Source organism: Rana temporaria, chromosome 10 (assembly GCF_905171775.1).
Source record: "Rana temporaria chromosome 10, aRanTem1.1, whole genome shotgun sequence".
Lineage (NCBI taxonomy): Eukaryota > Metazoa > Chordata > Amphibia > Anura > Ranidae > Rana > Rana temporaria.
The window spans coordinates 95,248,354-95,269,332 of NC_053498.1; the positions used below are offsets into that span (position 1 = coordinate 95,248,354).

The 20,979-nt window shown below is 47.2% G+C and overlaps 1 protein-coding gene across 1 annotated transcript in view; it reads left to right on the forward strand.

Annotated features, from left to right (window-relative positions):
• The first annotated feature begins 2,757 nt into the window (after window positions 1-2,757).
• Window positions 2,758-20,979, forward strand: part of GYS1 (glycogen synthase 1) — a 95,476-nt gene continuing 77,254 nt past the window's right edge. The window contains exon 1 of the mRNA XM_040325737.1: window positions 2,758-3,051. Coding sequence (XP_040181671.1) covers window positions 2,934-3,051 — 118 coding nt within the window. The 5' untranslated portion in view covers window positions 2,758-2,933. The remainder of the gene's footprint in view (window positions 3,052-20,979) is intronic.

Genomic DNA, 20,979 nt, shown 5'->3' on the forward strand with positions numbered 1-20,979 from the left:
CCTCAAATCGTAGCAAAATTGCGGTAAAAAAGCGGTACTTGCGTTTTAGATGCGGGTCCATTGAATTCTATTGCATGCAAAACGCTGCTTTTTGCATGAAAAAAAGTCCCTGACCCTTTCCAAAAACGCAGAGGCACAAAAAAGCATTGATGTGAACATGTTTCATAGGAAACCATGTTAAAAAATTTCCCTGCATTTCTGTAAAATGCATCAAAAAACGCATTGGTGTGAATGGAGCCTAACACAGCACAGCAGTGCGCCTGCTGTTTAACAATTTGGAAGCCTAGTAGAACCCAGAGACTCTAATCAGGAAGCCTATTGGAATCTATGGCTCTAATCAGGCACTCCCACTGCTGTAATTCAGGTGCCTGGTGCTCGACAAGGGGCCACACACCAAAATAGTGGGCGGCCGCAGTGACAATAGATAAGCATGCGTGAAAGGGACCAAAGACATGTGAACAAGTCCTTCATGTTTTAGAATGTTATTTTTGTACTTTTTTTTGGAATTGTATTTATTTATTTTGTTAACTTTTTTTTTCTGCCCCCCTGGTGAGTGGGGTTGGTGAAAATATTTTGAGACAGAGAAAGGAAATGAGGACATAGATTCCTCATCAGCGGTGCGGCGGCCACAATGACATCCAGGAACCTAGCGATCGTTCGTAGAGAGGCAGAACGGCAGTCTGCCTATGTAAACAAGGCAGACTGCTGTTCTGCCAGAAAGGAAAATGGAGATCTCATGTTTCTGATAGTCAAGTCATTTTCCCTACAGTTAGAAAACACTCCCACACTTAACCCTTTAATTGCCCCTTCCCTGCCAGCGTCATTTATACAGTGATCAGTGCATTTTTTTTTAGCACCGATCACTGTATTGGTGTCACTGGTTGCCAAAAAGTGTCACTTAGTGTCAGATTTGTCCGCCGTAATCTTGCAGTCCCGCTACAAATCACTGATCGCTGACATTATTAGTAAAAAAAAAGTCCCTAAATCTATCTCGTAGTTTGCAGATGCTATAACTTTTGCGCAAATCAATCAATATAAGCTTATTGGGATTTTTTTTTACCAAAAATATGTAGCAGAATACAAATTGGCCTAAATTGATGAAGACATTTTATTTATTTTTTTCAAAATTGTCTGTCTTTTTTTGTTTATAGCACAAAAAAAAAACACGCAGAGGTGATCAAATACCACCAAAAGAAATCTCTATTTGTGGGGAAAAAAGAACGTCAATTGTATTTGGTTACACCGTTGCACAACCGCACAATTGCTAGTTAAAATAACGTAGTGCTGTATCGTCCAAAAATGGCCTGGTCATTAACCCCTTAACGCCCGCCGCACGACTATTTACGTCCGCACAATGGCACGGACAGGCAGATGGGCGTATATATACGTCCTTGCCTTCTAGCGGGTGGGAGGTCCGATCGGGACCCCCTCCGCTGCGTGCGGCGGGCGGATCCCCTCGGGGAGCGATCCGGGACGACAGCGCGGCTATTCGTTTATAGCCGCTCCGTCGCGATCGCTCCCCGAAGCTGAAGAACGGGGAGAGCCGTATGTAAACACGGCTTCCCCGTGCTTCACTGTGGCGGCGTATCGATCGAGTGATCCCTTATATAAGGGAGACTCGATCGATGACATCAGACCTACAGCCACACCCCCTACAGTTGTAAACACACACTAGGTGCACCCTAAATCCTACAGCGCCCCCTGTGGTTAACTCCCAAACTGCAACTGTCATTTTCACGATAAACAATGCAATTTAAATGCATTTTTTGCTGTGAAAATGACAATGGTCCCAAAAATGTGTCAAAATTGTCCGAAGTGTCCGCCATAATGTTGCAGTCACAAAAAAAATCGCTGATCGCCGCCATTAGTAGTAAAAAAAAAAAATTGATAAAAATGCAATAAAACTATCCCCTATTTTGTAAACGCTATAAATTTTGCGCAAACCAATCGATAAACGATTATTGTGATTTTTTTTACCAAAAATAGGTAGAAGAATACGTATCGGCCTAAACTGAGGAATTTTTTTTTTTTATATATATGTTTTTGGGGGATATTTATTATAGCAAAAAGTAAAAAATATTGCATTTTTTTCAAAATTGTCGCTCTATTTTTGTTTATAGCACAAAAAATAAAAACCGCAGAGGTGATCAAATACCACCAAAAGAAAGCTCTATTTGTGGGGAAAAAAGGACGCCAATTTTGTTTGGGAGCCACGTCGCACGACCGCGCAATTGTCTATTAAAGCGACGCAGTGCTGAATTGTAAAAACCCCTTGGGTCATTTAGCAGCATATTGGTCCGGTCCTTAAGTGGTTAAAGTAACGCAGTGCTATATCGTACAAAAATGGCCTGGTCATTAAGTGGGGTAAATTCTCGCGCTGATATGGTTAAACTCTCCCATGACTGCTGAGATGCAGGGGAATGCCTACAATGAATGCCACCACACATTCTCTCATGCTATAAATGACAATGGACCCCCTGACCTCAGGAGCGGACAAGTTCACCTAACATGCACGTAGCCCACGAGCTGTCCTGTCCATCATATTGATTGACATCTCCTCAGCCAATCAGCTATCTCCACTAAAGACCGAACACCAAACTCAATCCGCCCCCTGGAGATCTGCTACTCCAATCAAATCCCCTCTGTATATACATGTGTCTCCATCCTCCAATCAGTGACAAGGCATACAAGAAATAAACGCGTATCATTTGATATTGCGGCTCCATGTTGGTTGTGGGCAGAGGGGGGTGTGTGAGAGAGACAGCTGCGGCCCCGCCCCCTCCTGAAGACTGGTTAGTTACATTGTAGCAGTTCCTCTGTCAGCGGTGTGGGGTCCGCAGTGGTGTTGGAGGAGAACTGCACAGGAGCTGACACTTCAAGGACATTCATCCTTACTGTAACCTCTGTGCCTCCATCCATTAGCAGCTTGCAGGATGCCTCTGGCTCGCAGCCTGTCAGTCACTTCCCTCACAGGGCTGGAGGACTGGGAAGATGACCTGGACCTCGACAACACCGTCCTCTTCGAGGTGGCCTGGGAAGTGGCCAATAAAGGTGAGTGGAGAGCAGTGCAGGTCATCCACCATACAACACACACTGCAGTCACTGTCCATAGAGGGTAATGGAGAGAGGAGGCGACCATTGGGGATAATGGAGAGAGAAAGAGTAGGTGATCATAGAGGATAATGGAGAGAGAAAGAGTAGGTGATCATAGAGGATAATGGGGAGAGAGAGTAGGTGATCATAGAGGATAATGGGGAGAGAGAGTAGGTGATCATAGAGGATAATGGGGGAGAGAGAGGAGGTGATCATCGAGGATAATGGGGGAGAGAGAGGAGGTGATCATAGAGGATAATGGGGGAGAGAGAGGAGGTGATCATCGAGGATAATGGGGGAGAGAGAGGAGGTGATCATAGAGGATAATGGGGGAGAGAGAGGAGGTGATCATAGAGGATAATGGGGGAGAGAGAGGAGGTGATCATAGAGGATAATGGGGGAGAGAGAGGAGGTGATCATAGAGGATAATGGGGGAGAGAGAGAAGGTGATCATAGAGGATAATGGGGAGAGAGAGGAGGTGATCATAGAGGATAATGGGGGAGAGAGAGAAGGTGATCATAGAGGATAATGGGGGAGAGAGAGTAGGTGATCATAGAGGATAATGGGGAGAGAGAGTAGGTGATCATAGAGGATAATGGGGGAGAGAGAGGAGGTGATCATAGAGGATAATGGGGAAGAGAGAGGAGGTGATCATAGAGGATAATGGGGAAGAGAGAGGAGGTGATCATAGAGGATAATGGGGGAGAGAGAGAGGAGGTGATCATAGAGGATAATGGGGAAGAGAGAGGAGGTGATCATAGAGGATAATGGGGGAGAGAGAGAGGAGGTGATCATAGAGGATAATGGGGGAGAGAGAGAGGAGGTGATCATAGAGGATAATGGGGGAGAGAGAGAGGAGGTGATCATAGAGGATAATGGGGGAGAGAGAGAGGAGGTGATCATAGAGGATAATGGGGGAGAGAGAGAGGAGGTGATCATAGAGGATAATGGGGGAGAGAGAGGAGGTGATCATAGAGGATAATGGGGGAGAGAGAGGAGGTGATCATAGAGGATAATGGGGGAGAGAGAGGAGGTGATCATAGAGGATAATGGGGGAGAGAGAGGAGGTGATCATAGAGGATAATGGGGGAGAGAGAGGAGGTGATCATAGAGGATAATGGGGGAGAGAGAGGAGGTGATCATAGAGGATAATGGGGGAGAGAGAGGAGGTGATCATAGAGGATAATGGGGGAGAGAGAGGAGGTGATCATAGAGGATAATGGGGGAGAGAGAGGAGGTGATCATAGAGGAGTATGGGGGTAGAGAGGAGGTGATCATAGAGGATAATAGAGAGAGAGAGAGAGAGAGAGAGAGAGAGAGTCGTTGATCATAGAGGATGATGGGGGGGGGGGGGAGGTTATCATAGAGGATGATGGGGAGAGAGAGAGAGAGAGAGAGACTGATCATAGAGGATAATAGAGAGAGAGAGAGAGAGAGAGGAGGTTATCATAGAGGATGATGGGGTCAGAGAGGAGGTTATCATAGAGGATGATGGGGGGGGGGGGGGGGAGAGGAGGTTATCATAGAGGATAATAGGGGGGGGGGGAGAAGAGGTTATCATAGAGAAGAATGGAGAGAGAGAGAGTAGCTGATCATAGAGGATGATGGGGGGGAGCGAGGAGGTTATCATAGAGGATGATGGGGGGGGGAAGAGAGGAGGTTATCATAGAGGATGATGATGGGGGGGGGAGGTTATCATGACATAGAGGATAATGGAGAGAGAGAGAGAAGGTGATGAGGGAATTCCAATGATGCAGCTTCCATCTCATGGGATTCTCTCTGATGTAAGTGATGATCATATACGGCTACAAGTCCTATCCTCTCATCATACCTGAGATATCGATCTTATTAAAAAAAGATATACAGTATCTACAACTGAATGTACATTTTGTATTCAGTAGGTCATGTTGATTGAGTGTAGTTAAAGAGGAGCTTGGCGTTGACTAAGGCGTAATACATGACCACTAATGACCGTATAGCGCACCGTATGGCAGTATTTCCTCCTCTGGGAGTGTGCGGTGTACCTTCAGCCTCTACAATTGAAGGCAGGCGGTGGTTGTACACAAATGTGTCTGCGTTGGGGGAGGTGCGTATGGCCTATACACTTGTAGCCATTTGATTTCACATCTATTTGTGTATGGGCTCTTGTACATGAGCAATGTGCGTTCTGCCATATTTCCCCTGCCCAGGTGCTGCATACAGCTGCCCGTGGACATGAATGACTGCTTGGCTGCATTCAGGTTTATCCTGGTACATGCTTGTATAACATACAGGTGTATTGCTTTAGCACTGGCTATATGCAGCTCCTGGGCAGGGGAAATATACCCACATTTGTGTTGTCAGGGCCGAATATTTGTATAAAGTCTTTTCCTCTCATTGATTTTTACAGGCAGACCGATGATGAATGTACATTACACATTGACATTGACATTTTAAAGTGGTTGTAAAGACCTCGCCTCACTAAGCTCCGAAGAGTGTAACTTCAGCTCTTAGACAAACGTATACATTCAGCACAGAGCTGGCTCAGGAGCAAGCCCACGTGAGTGCCCCCATTGCAGCAGCTTTCTATGGGGGCACTTAGTGAGGGGAGGAGCCAGGAGTGCTAGCAGGGGAGAAGCGGAGGATCGGGGCTGCTCTGTGTTTTTTATTTTAATGCATTAAGATAAACAGCCTTCTTTGTGTAGCAGCAGCTCCTAATAAATAAAAAAAAAAAATATATATATATATAATCTCTCTCTATCCAGTGATGTCCACAAGTGCATCGGCCATTCGGGACTCTCCCTCCTGATTGGCATGATACACCGCAGTGACACCATTTTCCTCCCGCTGCTGTCATCATCAGTTACCCAATCAGGAGAGAGATGGGGTGGGGCCAAACCGGCGCTGTTTGCTGTGGAGGCACTCGACAGGAGGAAGGGGCCAGGAGAGCCAAAGAGGGACCCAAGAAGAAAAGGATGGGGGTTGCTCTGTGCAAAACCACTACACAGAGCAGGTAAGTATTGCATGTTTGTTAATTTAAACACACAAAAATTTATTTGACTTTAGTGTCACTTTAACTCTTGCATTCCCGTAACAGTCTACAGGAATGCAAAACCCACTTAGGCCCCTTTCACACTGAGGCGTTTTCAGGCGTTACAGCGCTAAAAATAGCGCTGCTATACTGCCTGAAAAACTCCTGCCCCAGCCTTCTCAATGTGAAAGCCCGAGGGCTTTCACACTGAGGCGATGCGCTGGCAGGAGAGAAAAAAATCTCCTGCAAGCAGCATCTTTGGAGCGGTATGTAGAACGCTCCTTCCCATTTAAAACAATGGGAAACCTCGGTAATACTGCCCGCAATGAGCCTCTGCAGTATTAACAATTTATCGGCCGCTAGCGGGGGTTAATACCGCTAGCGGCTGAATTCCGCGGCAATTCCGACAGTATAGTGCCGCTATTTTTAGCCTCCCGCCCCAGTGTGAAAGGGGCCTTTAAAGCAGGTAAGAAGAAAAAAAATAAGCACAAGGAACATTGCGCCACCCAGTAACTTCATTCATAGAAAAGCCGTACTTGTCGTCTATGAATGGAGAACAGACCGATGATAGGCCTGCCTCCTTCATTTAGAGATCACATTTTTTTTATAGAAACTATAGTACAGCTTCTATGAATGGGGGTGGGGGGGACAGAAAGGAGTGGTCATAGTTGGGCACTCATGATGAATGCCTGTCTTGGCTCCCACAGTTCTTTTAACCCCCTCTGCTTCCGAAGATTAAAGTGGCAGAGGTGGTGAGGGCATCAGAGGAGGAAGATTTCACCTGAATCAGGGAAAAAAAGGGACTTGTCGCATTGATCGTGAGTAATGTTCTTTGTAATGTATTAATTTTAACTAAATACAGACTTTAAAATGGTTGTAAAGGCAGAAGGTTTTTATGTTAATGCATTCTCTGCTTTTAAGGTAAAAAACCTTCACTGATCAGCTCTCACCCAACCCCTAAGTATGTGCCTGAGCCTGATCCAGTGTTCTCTCTCTCGCGCTCTCTCCTGCTCTCTTATCAAGGCAGCATAGCATTGGGAGCCATTGGCTGAGAGCGCTATTTGGATGCCGATTGGCAGACCCTTTTTGGTCATGCCCCTTCGACAAAAGATGGACGATTGGCTTCTGTTGGACTGGCTGCTTTACACACAGGCCAAATGTTTGCTGGTTTCTATTGAACAGGCCAATGTTGCCTGTGTGTACGAGGTTTAAACGTAGTGATGGATCAGTCAACAAACGTCTCCTCTTTGTGGAGACCACACAAGTATCCTATAGTAGTGATCATCCTAGCAGTGCTCCAGGTTTGTGTGGTCAGATGATACTTGTTTCAGCTGTTTAGAGACTTGGGGCCCTTTCACACATACGGACAAACGGTCCGTTTATTACAAGTCCGTTTACGGACTTGTAATGTATCCCTATGGGATTGCAGACGTTAGCGGATGATGCATCCGCTAACGTCCGCGTCCGCAAAGATCCGCTTTTGCGGACGAAAGAAAACCCTATTTTTCTTCTGTCCGGCGGAACGGATCGAATGAATACGGACACACGGTCCGTATTCATCCGATTTTCCCCATAGGGGAGAGCGGAGGAGAGACAGGGCGGTCTCTGCACAGTGTGCGGGGACCGCCCTGTCCGCCGACAGCTCAGCGGGGATTTACGGAGAAATCCCAGGTGAGCCAAACGGGCTAACGGAGCGGATCAATTACGGATCCGCTCCTGTGTAAAAGAGCCCTAAGCCTCATACACACTGCTAGTCGTTCTCCTCCCCCCCCCCCCCAAGCTCAACCCAGAGGGCTGAATGAAAAAAAAACTGTTAGTACATCGATCTCTCCCTGCTTTTCTGTTGTGTTCTGTGTTCCCCCCGTCAGAACATTCTGGTCGGCACTCAGCCATTGGCTGAGAGCGCTGAATGGGAGCCAACCAACCGGCAGACCTTTTCCAGTCATGCCCCTTCGACAAAATCTGGCCAAACAGCCGTCTTCTGTATACATAGGCTGAATGATGCCCGGTTTCTATTGGACCGATCCGTGTGTATGGGGCTTTAGTCATTGTAATGGAAAGATCGGGCTACTGAAAGGTCTTGTGAATGGAACACAGTCCAGCATTGTAGGAGGTCTGATAGCTCAGCTAGAAAATAATTTCTCTAGGCAAAAATTGTGTTTAGAAAGAGGTTTTAATTGACTGAAAGTACGAGTGACCAAACGAGTGCAAAAACCATATACAAAACAAATGGTGATGAAATGCATTGTATCAAATTGCACTCACAATGGATATGTTTCATTACCGTATAAGTCGACCCAAAAACAAGCCGAGGCACCTAATTTTACCACAGTAAAATGGAAAAACTTACTGACTCGTGTATAATCCTAGGGTGTCCATCTGCATGCCTCACTGTGCATGACTCGCTATGCCCATGCCTCGCTGTGCCCATGACTAGCCTGACATTTAACATGGGAGTCTATGGAAGGGGTGCCCGGCTTTGAAAAATCGGTGCTCCCCAGCCGTAGGTCCCCTAGACAACAAACTATGCACTCTTGTAGAGGAGAAATGGGGCTACATGTGTGCCAAGATCCGGGTCCAGCAGACATAAGACCGGCCGGTACCGGGTCCCCAAATCACCGGAGAAATTACAATTTAACATGGGAGTCTATAGAAGGGATGCCGGGTTTGAAAAATCGGTGCACTCCGACCGTAGGTCCCCCGGACAACAAACTTTGCACGCTTGTAGAGGAAGAGTGGGGCTACATGTGTGCTAAGTTTGGGGTCCAGGGGACCTACAGATGGCCGGGTCCCCAAAGTCCAGGAGATCAGGCGCAAAAATGTAAGTCGAGTATAAGCCGAGGGGGGCATTTTCAGCACAAAAAAATGTGCTGAAAAACTCTGCTTATACTCGAGTATATACGATATATTGTTTCTTTTTGTTTTGTATTTGATTTTTGCACTCTTTGGTCATTATATTGCTTCTTTGTAGAAAATATAAATCTCATCAAATCCTGAGGAAGACGACTGAAGTTAAAAGGCGTTGGGGTAGCATTAACAAATTGGGGACTCTGTGAGACCCCCCTCTAGTGGATGGATGTCTTTTTATGATCATGTTATATTTGATTTGCTATTGTGCATTTCATGTAATTACCTTTTTTTTTTTTTTGCATAATAAAATTTATGTACTTTATCTTGTAAGTAAATCTTTTTGTGGTGCCTTTAAAAGCCCCATTAATCTTCTAGGTTTTTGTATTATATTGCATTTGGGATGTGGCACCCCAAAAATTAAGTCGCATGGCTGACAGGTCATCCAATGGGACACCAGATCATGCCAACAGATGGAACTCTCACTCTGGGCACCCAGCAATAGGAAACAATATAAACCAAGATGGATGCTCCATGATGGGGACTTCACTAAGGCTCTGTTCACACCTAGGCGTATATGTGCCTGTAGCGCGACGCCGCAGCAGCCCCTAAGACGCTGGAGGGATGATTTTACATTGCCCTCTATGGAGATGGTTCACATCTCCACGCCGAACGCCGAACACCGTACGCCTGCCGCCTGAAAACAAGTCCCGGATCTTTTTTTCAGGTGGCGTTCGGCATAGGAGATGTGGACCTGGGGGTAAGCTGCATTCACAATCGCAGCATTTTGTCACCGCAAATCGCGGTACAAAACGCCGCAATTTGTCGTCGCAATTCGCGGGACAAAACACCGCGATTGGGTACGCCAAGGTGTGAATGGGGGGTCTTGGATATCTGTCCTGTCCAAGTCGCTTCATTAGGTGCTGTTTTATTCTTTATATTAATATATGTGGTTTTGTGTGCACCAGTCAGTGTGCTCTGTTTCTGCGTTTATAGTAACCAGTCTATGTAAAGCTAAAAAAAAGATGTACTTTAAATATACTTTCAAATGTCAAAGTATTTTTATTTTTTTAATTTTTTTAAAATAGCAACGGTAGTAGTGCACTTATAGAAACATAAGCAGATGTTCCAGGCACCCAGGGGGCCCTACAAGAGATTTCTAGAGGGACCGCTCTACAGAACAAATTATATGGTGGTGATTAATGTCTCTGCCAGTCCCATGACTGACTATCCATATTCTGCCCTGCCTGAAAGGACAGAGCACCCAGAGGAAATACACACTGATATGGGTTCAGCATACAAATGCAAAACTGGATTCTGATAGACAGATAAACCAGAACACCATCCCTGGAACACACTTGAAGCGAAGGTCCACCCTTAATTTTTTTTTTTAAATGAGCTGTCTCCTTGAAACGTATTAAACATTTGGAGAAAAAAAAACGCCCTGTTGCTAGGCAGTCGTCCTAATCTGCCACTTCCTATACCGCGGAGCTCCCAGTTCACTTCCTCCCTTGCTTGTGCTCCTGGGAAATTATGATCTCCTCCTCCCGTAGACAACGGTGTATACCTTTTGGCAAATGTCTCCTAAACCGTATAGTTTTAGCAGATATTGCAAACCCCTACAGGTAAGCCTTAATCTAGGCTTTCCTGTAGGTGTAACTTCAAGGGGAGGGTTTACAACCACTTTAAATCTTCAGTTCTCTGCCCCCCCCCCCATTCCCCTGCAGCAGTAATCTTTCAAGGCTGTAAGGGTTAATGCAAGCTGCCTTTTCCACCCCTCTTCCAATTATACAAGCTGTACTATAGCTTTCCATAATGAAAAGCTCTATGAAAGGAGGCGGCAGATCTTTCATTTATCCCCCCCCCCCCTCTCCTCCATTCATAGAGGGCTTTTCATTGCTTGAAGCTGTAGTCCAGCTTCTATTAACCGCTTGCGGACCAGCCACCGCAGTTATACAGCGGCAGGGTGGCTCCGATGTGCAAACCGTCATAGCTGTACATGGGTCGCTTTAAGCGGACTAGCAGGCGCCCGGTGCATCGCACGAGTTGCTGATGCTCGTGACCGGCGGTCGCAAGCGATCTCCGGGCACGAGAGGCAGAACAGGGACGTGTGTGTGTGTGTGTGTGCACACATCACTGTTCTGTGAACTGAGGAAATGCAGATTCCTAATAGCTAGGAACCACGATCTGTAATTTTCTCTAGTCCGTCCCATCCCCCCTTCAGTTAGAACACACATTAGGGAACACAATTAACAGCTTGATCGACCCCTAGTGTTAACCCCCTTCTCTGCCAGTGACCCTTTTACAGTAATCGGTGCGTTTTTATAGCACTGATCGCTGTATAAATGCTGATGTGTCCACCATAATGTCGCAGTCCGATAAAAATCGCAGATCGCCGACATTACTAGTAAAAAAAATAATAATAAAAATGCTATAAATCTATCCCCTGTTTTGTACACACTATAACCAAACCAATCAATATACGCTTATTGCGTTTTTTATTATATATATTTTTTCTTTACCCCAAATTTTTTTAAGAATTCATATTGGCCTAAACTGAGGGGGAAAAAACGCTTAAAAAAATAAATAAAAAAAAAGTTGGGATATTTATTATAGCAAAAAATACAAAATATTGTATTTTTTTTTTCAAAATTAAATTCAAATTTTTTTTGTTTATAGCGCAAAAAATAAAAACCACAGAGATCAAATGCCACCAAAAGAAAGCTCTATTTTTGGGGAAACAACTACGTAAATTTTGTTTGGGTACAGCGTCGCACGACCGCGCAATTGTCAGTTAAAATGACGCAGTGCCGAATTGCAAAAACTGGCCCGGTCATTGGGTAGCCAAATCTTCCGGGTAGTGGTTACTATAGGGGGGAACTTGACAAGCGCCTATGACGAGGTCCAGTGGCTCACTTTATTGTCCCATACATCACCAGAAGATTGCTGGGGTTTATTTACTAAAACGGGAGAGTTTAAATTTTGGTGCAGCTGTGCATGACAGCCAATCGGCTTCTAACTTTAGTTTGTTCAGTTAAGCTTTGACAAAAAAAAAATGGAAGCCGATTGGTTTCTATGCAGAGCTGCACCACTTTTTGCACACTCCAGTTTTAGTAAATCAACCCCCACTGTCTTGCTAACTTAAAGAACACCTGTCATGAGAGACATATGGGAGTTGTCATTGCTGATGAAAAATGCTGTCTGGCCTTGCCTATCGTCAGTGTTTGAGTCACTGCCTGGGAACATCCAACAAATGAATGTCCGAATAAGATTTCCTTCTCCCTGTAGCTGTTCTAGGTCAGAAAATATTGGAAACAAAGCAATAGTACGGCAGCTGGCAATTCTAGAAATAGGTCAGCAGTGACTGTGTGTGTGATATATATTTAAACAAAATTATATATATATATATATATATATATATAATATATATATTTTTTTTTTTCTCAAGTCGTCTTCCAGGACGGCACCTTGAGAGTAGACTGGCTCCACCTGACAGGAAACACAATCAGAAAGAGGTTTAAAAGCCCCGCCCCTCCCCGTGCACCTCAGTTATTGATTGTGTTTCCCACCAGCGAAACAGTTTGTTATTTTTTATCAGACCTAAGGCCTGGGGCTGGTGGTCCCCCTCCGGGTACTGAGCAGTGGGTCCTGGGGGCCGTCCCTGCCTCAGCTAAAAGGTGTAATGCCTGTCCCGGGGGGTTTTCCCCGTGTGATAGGGGGGGGGGAGGAAGATTGCAAACAATACCCCCCTTCTTTCCTTTCTGTAGGAATCCCTGGGATAGTGGCTATTCCAGTACTCCTATGTGGCCATGTTCCCTCTCCTCCAGGACCCCTTACCTGCTGGGCGGGTGTGAGGGCTTCCTCAGCGTGGCTCCGGTGTACTGTCCTCCCGGGGACATTTTCGAATGGAGCCAGCAGTCGACGCCGCGTCACAGGCGGCGCGCGGTGATGACGAAGTTCCGCTTCCGGTCTTCACCAAAATGGCGGCCGCCAGCGGCGTCGGCTCCTCGCTGTTCTCACTGCAGCAAGGAGGAGAGTGGCGCCTACACGACTTCGCTATGGAGCGCGAGGATCGTTCGCTAGCAGCCGCTGCCGAGGACACCACCAAGGGTGAGTCTGCCTCAGAATGTCAGGGGGGCATATTGGACTGGGTCCTCTCCCTCCCCCCCCCCCCCCCCCCCCCCCCCCCCCCCCCCCCCCCCCCCCCCCCCCCCCCCCCCCCCCCCCCCCCCCCCCCCCCCCCCCCCCCCCCCCCCCCCCCCCCCCCCCCCCCCCCCCCCCCCCCCCCCCCCCCCCCCCCCCTCTCCTCTCCTCTCCTCTCTGATGTTTGAACTGTGATATATTTTTTCTCTCCCCTTACAGGGGAGGAGGTTTCTGCCCAGGGGGAAGCTGCTATTCTCTCCCTAAAACACACTTCCAAAACCAAGAGGTGTGGTAACTGTAGCATTAAGCTGGCTGCAGATTACTCCAAACTTCTTTGTGCCAAATGCATACAAAAATTGACAGCAAAGGAAACTTCCCTGATTATGAAAGAATTCCTAGCTGTCCAATCCCAAATGCTCTCCACATTAAAGGAATTTAAGGACACCTTAAAAAATAGGGATCCTGAGCCCATAGCAGCCGGCCCCTCTTCTCAAGAGAGCTCATCCACCCCAGTGCCACGAGTTTCCAGGGCTAGGGAGTCTCTCCTATCTGACACCGAAGATTCAGAGGCTCCAGAAGATGGGGTAGTTGATAGTCATTCTGAGGATGAGGATGAGGATGCCAGATCAGGCAAATATATTTTTTCTACAGATGACATGGGGGGTCTGCTGTCTGCTGTCTATGCCTCTGAGGGGATCCAGCAGCCAGCAGAGCTGGTGTCACCTCAGGACAGAATGTACCAGGGTTTAGCTAAACCCCAGCCAAAGGTTATCCCAGTCCATCAGTCACTTAAAGATATAGTTCTGAGGGAATGGGCTGAGCCTGAAAAGAAACTACTAAGGTACAAGACCTGGAAGAGGCGCTGTCCCTTTAAGGAGGAGTTAGAAAATACTTTGTTTAAAACTCCTAAACTAGATGCATCTCTAGCCCAACTCTCCAGGCAGTCTGACCTCTCGTTTGAAGATGCAGGGAACTTAAAGGATTCCTTAGACAGGCGGGCAGACACCTCCCTTCGCAGGGCCTGGGAGGCTAATACGGCCGCCCTTGGACCCGCTTTAGCCTCTTCCTGCATCGCTAGGAATGCAGATACCTGGTTAACCAGACTTCTGGAGCATGTACCTCAGACCTCCAAGTTTAAAGAAATTAGAGATTCTCTTACAGTCATAGGCAGTGCGGTTGCCTATCTTGCAGACGCATCGATTGAAACAGTCCGATCCTCTGCTAAGACGGGTGCTCTCGTCAACGCCGCCAGAAGGGCGGTATGGCTCAAGACGTGGGAAGGTGATCTTGCTTCCAAGACCCGTCTATGTGCCCTGCCCTTTGAAGGTACTCTTCTCTTTGGGGCAGGACTTGATCAAGCTCTAACTAGGGCCTCAGAAAAGGGGAAACGGTTCCCCCCAAAACCTAGACCTAACAGGAGAAGATTTTTTCGAGGCCCCCAGAATAAAAACCGACCTTCTGACCGAAGATCGGCCTTTAATAAGCGTTGGATCGCGGGAAAGGATAAGCCAAAAGGGGGTATCCTTTTCCCCGATCCCAAACCCGCAGGTAAGGACTCCAAGTGACTTAAGAGTCGGGGGAAGACTCTCCCAATTTTTTCCAGCCTGGGAGAGTATAACACGGAGTCCTCACATTCTGCAAATAGTGAGGGAGGGTTACAGATTGGAATTCCGCCAACTTCCCCCCCCAATATTTCTCCTCACTCATCTACCCCAAGATCCCCTCAAGGCAGCTGCCCTTCTGGGAAGTGTCACAGATCTAGCTCAGCAGGCAGTCATAATCCCAGTTCCGCCAGGACAACAGGGTCAGGGGGTGTACTCACATATTTTCATGGTGCCCAAACCTTCGGGGAAATTCCGATTGATCATAAATTTAAAACCTTTAAATACCTTTCTCCTCTACAAGAAATTCCGCATGGAAAACATTTACAGTCTCAAGGGACTGTTGTTAGAAGGAGTCTTTATGGTAACCATAGACTTGAGGGACGCCTACCTCCATGTCCCAGTCTTCAGGGACCATCAAAGGTTCCTCCGATTTGCCATTGCCTCCCCTCAGGGGATTCAGCACTGGCAGTTCACCGCACTCCCCTTTGGTCTGGCCTCCAGCCCAAGGGTTTTCACGAAGGTCCTGGCAGAGGTGGTCGCCTTTCTACATCTGAAAGGGATCTCCCTTGTCCCCTACCTGGACGACCTACTGCTTTTCAACCCCAGCCGAGAACTCCTTCTCTCGGATCTGGCCACCGTCCTGACTACTCTGGAATCTTTGGGATGGATTGTAAACAGAGAAAAATCTTCTCTCCTCCCAGAACAGAGAAAAATGTATCTGGGATTCCTGATAGATTCCATAGAGAAAAAGCTGGTTCTTCCAGAGGACAAGATCCAGAGACTCGGGTCAGTGGTCAGGTCCGTCATGGGGTCAATAGAAATTTCCCTCAGACAGATCATGAGGTTACTGGGACTGATGACCTCATGCATCCCAGCGGTCCCATGGGCCCAGCTTCATTACAGATCCCTGCAGGCCTTCCTGCTCTCCTCCTGGGACGGGAAGGACTCATCCCTAGACTCCAGGGTCAGCATCCCGGAGTCAGTAAAATGCACACTGGGGTGGTGGCTCATTCCTCAGAATTTGGAGGAAGGCCTCCCATGGAACCAGACAAATCCTCTCAGGATAACCACGGATGCCAGCTCCTGGGGGTGGGGAGCCCACATGTCGGGTCTCCAGGCCCAGGGGTGCTGGGATCGACAACAGAGCAGGTCCTCTTCCAACTTCCGCGAATTATTAGCGGTCGGGAAGGCCTTGGAGGCGTTCGAGGAGAGAGTCATAAACCAAGAAATACAGATTCTCTCCGACAACGCAACCACGGTGGCGTTCATAAATCACCAGGGAGGCACCAGGTCCCGTTCCCTCCTAAGGCTGTCCTTAGAAATTCTGAGTTGGGCAGAACAGAGAGTCCTCTCCCTTTCAGCAATCCACATCAGGGGAGTCCTAAACTTAAAAGCGGACTTTCTAAGCCGCCAACCCATCCTCCAGGGGGAGTGGGAATTAAATCGAGAAGTCTTCGTCTGGGTTCGACATCGTTTCGGCAACCCAGAGATAGACCTCTTCGCGAACAGGAAGAACAGGAAGGTAGAAAGGTTCTTCTCCCTCTCCCGGGATCAGGGATCGGAGGGTGTGGATGCGTTGGCCCAGGCCTGGACATTTCAGCTGGCCTATGCTTTCCCTCCCCTGAGTCTGATCCCAAGGGTCCTACAGAAACTGAGTCGCTCACGGGGGAAGCTGATCCTGATCGCTCCCCAGTGGCCCAAAAGAGCTTGGTTCCCAATGTTAGAACGTTGGTCAGTTCTTCCCCCCCCTTCCTCTCCCGGTCCGAGTGGACCTTCTGCGGCAGGGACCGATCTTTCACCCAGAGCCCGACTTTTTCAGTCTGACGGCCTGGTACTTGAGAGGTGGAACCTGCAGCGGAGAGGTTGTTCGGAGAAGGTAATAAATACCCTTTTGGCTAGTCATAAGGAGGTCACTAGGAAAATCTATGCTAAGACCTGGGGGGTTTTTTCACGCTGGTGTGCAGCCAGGCAAGCCCCACTACCTGAAATATCTGTCATCCTGGAATTTCTCCAGGAAGGAGTTGATCTAGGACTAGCCACAAGAACCTTAAGAGTACAGGTAGCCGCCTTGTCCTACTTTTTAGACAAGAGGCTGGCCCTGGATCCGCTGATCAAGCGATTCCTGTCGGCTAGGGATAGGTTATCCCCTATTCAAATCTCCAGGGTTCCCCCCTGGGACCTCACCTTGGTTCTAGACCATCTATCCAAACCTCCGTTTGAACCGATAGACAGCATTCCGGTTAGGCTGTTGACATTTAAATTCTCCTTTCTTCTGGCTATTACTACGGCCAAAAGAATAGGAGACATGCAGGCGCTCTCAATCAAAGAGCCTTATTTTCGTCTTTTTGAAGACAGGGTAGTCCTAAGTCAGGATCCCCTGTACCTACCTAAGGTGGCAACGAAATTTCATAGGTCACAAGAAATTATTCTTCCTTCATTTTGCGCAAATCCACAGAACGAAAGGGAAGAGACCTTCCACTGTTTGGATGTAAGACGCTGTTTGTTAAGTTATTTGGAAAGGGTGAGCGAGTTCAGACGCTCATCTCACTTGCTAATTAATTTTTCAGGACAGAAAAAGGGTTGCCAAGCATCTAGAGCCTCTATATCTAGGTGGATAAGACAGGCAATTTCATTAGCATGCATTAAAGCTGGCAAAACAGTACCTAAAGTCAAGGCACATTCCACGAGATCTATAGCAACCTCCTGGGCAGAGAGAGCAGGAGTTTCAGTGGAACAAATCTGTAGATCAGCAACGTGGTCAAGCCAGAACACCTTTCTCAAACACTACCGAGTGGAACTTCTGTCACCCCAAGACTTGACGTTTGGCAGAAGAATCCTGCAGGCAGTTGTCCCGCCCTAAGGTAGGCCTGAGGGTTACTTGCTTATCTCTCAAGGTGCCATCCTGGAAGACGACTTGAGAAAATACCAGTTACACTTACGGTAGCTGTTTTTCTGTAAGTCTTACAGGACGGCAGGCCTATTTCCCACCCTGAGGAATTTATATGGTTTGTATTTTTATATACTGGTTCCCGTGCTCTTATGGTGGTTACTTTATCACTAACTGAGGTGCACGGGGAGGGGCGGGGCTTTTAAACCTCTTTCTGATTGTGTTTCCTGTCAGGTGGAGCCAGTCTACTCTCAAGGTGCCGTCCTGTAAGACTTACAGAAAAACAGCTACCGTAAGTGTAACTGGTATTTTTTTAATATATCTCTCTCTATCAGTGGATATAATTTAAATGTATTCTTTGTAAGCTAATCTTCTGCACACTGCTGACTAATCAATATAGTCAAAGCTTTCTGATGCCTGCCCAACTGCAGTTGGCCAATGGTGGAATTAACCAAGTTTTCCACTGACAGCAACCACCCATCCTGCTGTCCAGGGGCGGACTGACAACTCATGGGGCCCCCCGGGCAATAGGAGATTATGGGGCACCCAGGCAATAGATTATGGGGCCACACAGTATATATATACACACATACAGTATACATACACAGTATACACACACAGTCACACAATATACACACATACAGTATAGATAGAGATACACACACACACACACACACACACACACACACACACACACACACACTGTATACATACACACTCTGAAAAAGTACTGGAGAGGCGGACAGCTATAATCTTGTAATTATTTTAAAAACACTGATTTTTTACATACTGTCCCTGGTTTTACTGAGGCTGGCAACCCTGATGGGGGGGCCCCCTAGTGTCATGGGGCCCTCGGGCAGTGCCAGAGTGCCCGAATGGTCAGTCCGCCCCTGCTGCTGTCACATGTGCTCTTTGTTGATGGTGACTGACTGAACATGTAGCTATGGATTGTTAAAAGAAAAAAAAAAGTACTGTAAGCAAAAATCCTGACCTGTAGTAGGGCTACACCTGCACTGCAAGGGTTTAAAGCTTGTTTATGTCTAGCAGACTTTGAAAAACTGTTTTATGCCCCGTACACACGATTGGAATTTCTGATGGAAAAAGTTCGACTGACTTTTTCCATGGGAAATATCGACCGTGTGTATTATGGTTGTCCCGATACGGATACCAGTATCGGTATCAGGACCGATACCGAGTATTAGCGGGAGTACTCGTACTCCTGCTAATACTCCCGATACAAAAATAGAATACTTCTGGCCGCCCCCGCCCGCCGCCGAAACCGCCGCTACAACGTTAATCACCGCGGCGGGGAACATTACAGACAGCGGTCGTTTGAACAGCTGTTTTCCCCGCCGCGCATAGACACTCCCCCTTGGACGGATCTGTCCAATCGCGAGCAAGGGAGAGTGTCTATGCGCGGCAGGGAAAACAGCTGTTCAAACGAATGCTGTCTGTAATGTTCCCCGCCGCGGTGATTAACAGTAGGTACTGGGGACATGGCTGCTATACTGGGGGCATGGCTGCTATACTGGGGACATGGCTGCATTTGGGGACACATTTAAAAAAAAGTATCGTATTCGGTATCGGCGAGTACATAAAAAAAAGTATCGGTACTTGTACTCAGTCCTAAAAAAGTGGTATCGGGACAACTCTAGTGTGTATGCCCCCATCGGAAGTTCCGAGGAATTCTGTCGGAGTTTAGATAGAGAACATGTTCTTTTTTTACTCCGATGGAATTCCGATGTGATTTTGGTCGGACAAAGGTCCGATCGTGTGTAAGGGCATTACTTATCTGATCCTCGGCTCCAGCAGGCTCCTCCTGGCCTGGTCTCATCAGCTTCTCTCCTGTACGGTGGCTGTCTAGGGTCTTATAGACTTGGCATTGTATGTGTAGACTCCGAGGACCAGTCCACCGCCACAGCATGGGGCAGCACCATCTGCTAGGGCAGCAGAGGATTGGGTCAGTAAAAAGGCAGAAGCAAGCTTTTGATCCTTTTTCTGGCAGGCACAGCCCCACCACCATGGTATTTTTTTTCTTAGATTTCTAGGCATGGAAGGTTTTTATTGAGAAACCTGTTTCCACCTGGTGCACTGTTGGTGGTTATATAAAGGCTGGGCCTTTCTAAGGCTGTTCTTAATTTTTCCTGGCAGGGTTTTGCCATCTTGCAATAGGCTGGGTGTGTTGTATCATACTCTGCTTCTACATGTAGTAAATGTTTCGCTGTACTCAGCAGGCACATGGCCAGAGAATTGCACATACACAAGCCACATCCTCCATTCTGTAAGTGTCATCACCCAAAGTTTTAACTGCAGTATGGGGGCAGAAGAACATCGTATGTCACTTCCAGAGCATTACATTATGTACAGTGCCTTGGAAAAGTATTCACACCCCTTGAAATTGTCCACATTTTGTCGTGTTACAACCAAAAACGTAAATGTATTTTATTGGGATTTTATGTGATAGACGAACCTAAAGTGGCACATAATTGTGAAGTGGAAGGAAAATGCAAAATGGTTTGATTATTATTATTTTTTTTACAAATAAATATCTGAAAAATGTGGCGTGCATTTGTATTCAGCCCCCTTTACTTTGATACTATGTACAGTTAACTGTGTTTTTTTTTTTTTTTTTTTTTTCCTTACTGGATGAATGCAGGTAATGGGAATTATTTTCTGTGTCATGTTCTGCGTTCCACAGATGTGTGTGAACACGCAACATGTATGCATTTTACGCACATGAAGCCCTGGTTTACACTGGGCTGCGGGAGTGAAGCCGTGCGAGTTCAGCTGAACTCGCACGATTTCACTCTCGCCGGCAGTCCCGATTTCGGCCGCGATTTAAGAGACATCTGTGCAAGTTTCTGCACAGATGTCTATGTAAATCGCAGCCCGAAATCGCAAAAAGTAGTACAGGAACTACTTTTTGAAATCGGTGCAGCGCCACAGATGCGGCGTCGCACCGATTAGGACAGTGTCATTGCCGACAATTGGTGGCATTTGAGATGCGATTTCACATGTGAAATCGCATCTCAAATCGAAGGAAATCGTACCCAGTGTGAACCTGGGCGAACACATACAAATAAATGTAAATACTCCTGTAACCCACAACAATTTGCTATTGGGGCAGACATGTGGGCTCACTCCTGACCTAGGCTGTGTGCATCTAGGGCTAGGCCCTGCTCCCAACTCCCTTCTTACTGATTTAGATTGACTGACTGCATCAGGAGCCAATGGCTCCTGCTGCTGCTTCTGAGCCAGTGAGGAGAGATGGAGAGCAGTGATGCTGTTCTAGGGCACAGTGCTGGATCCAGATCAGGCTTGGGTAGGTATTTTAGGGGGGGGGGGGAACTAATCTTAGGAGGCTTATTGTTTTACCTTAATGCAGGAAATGCAT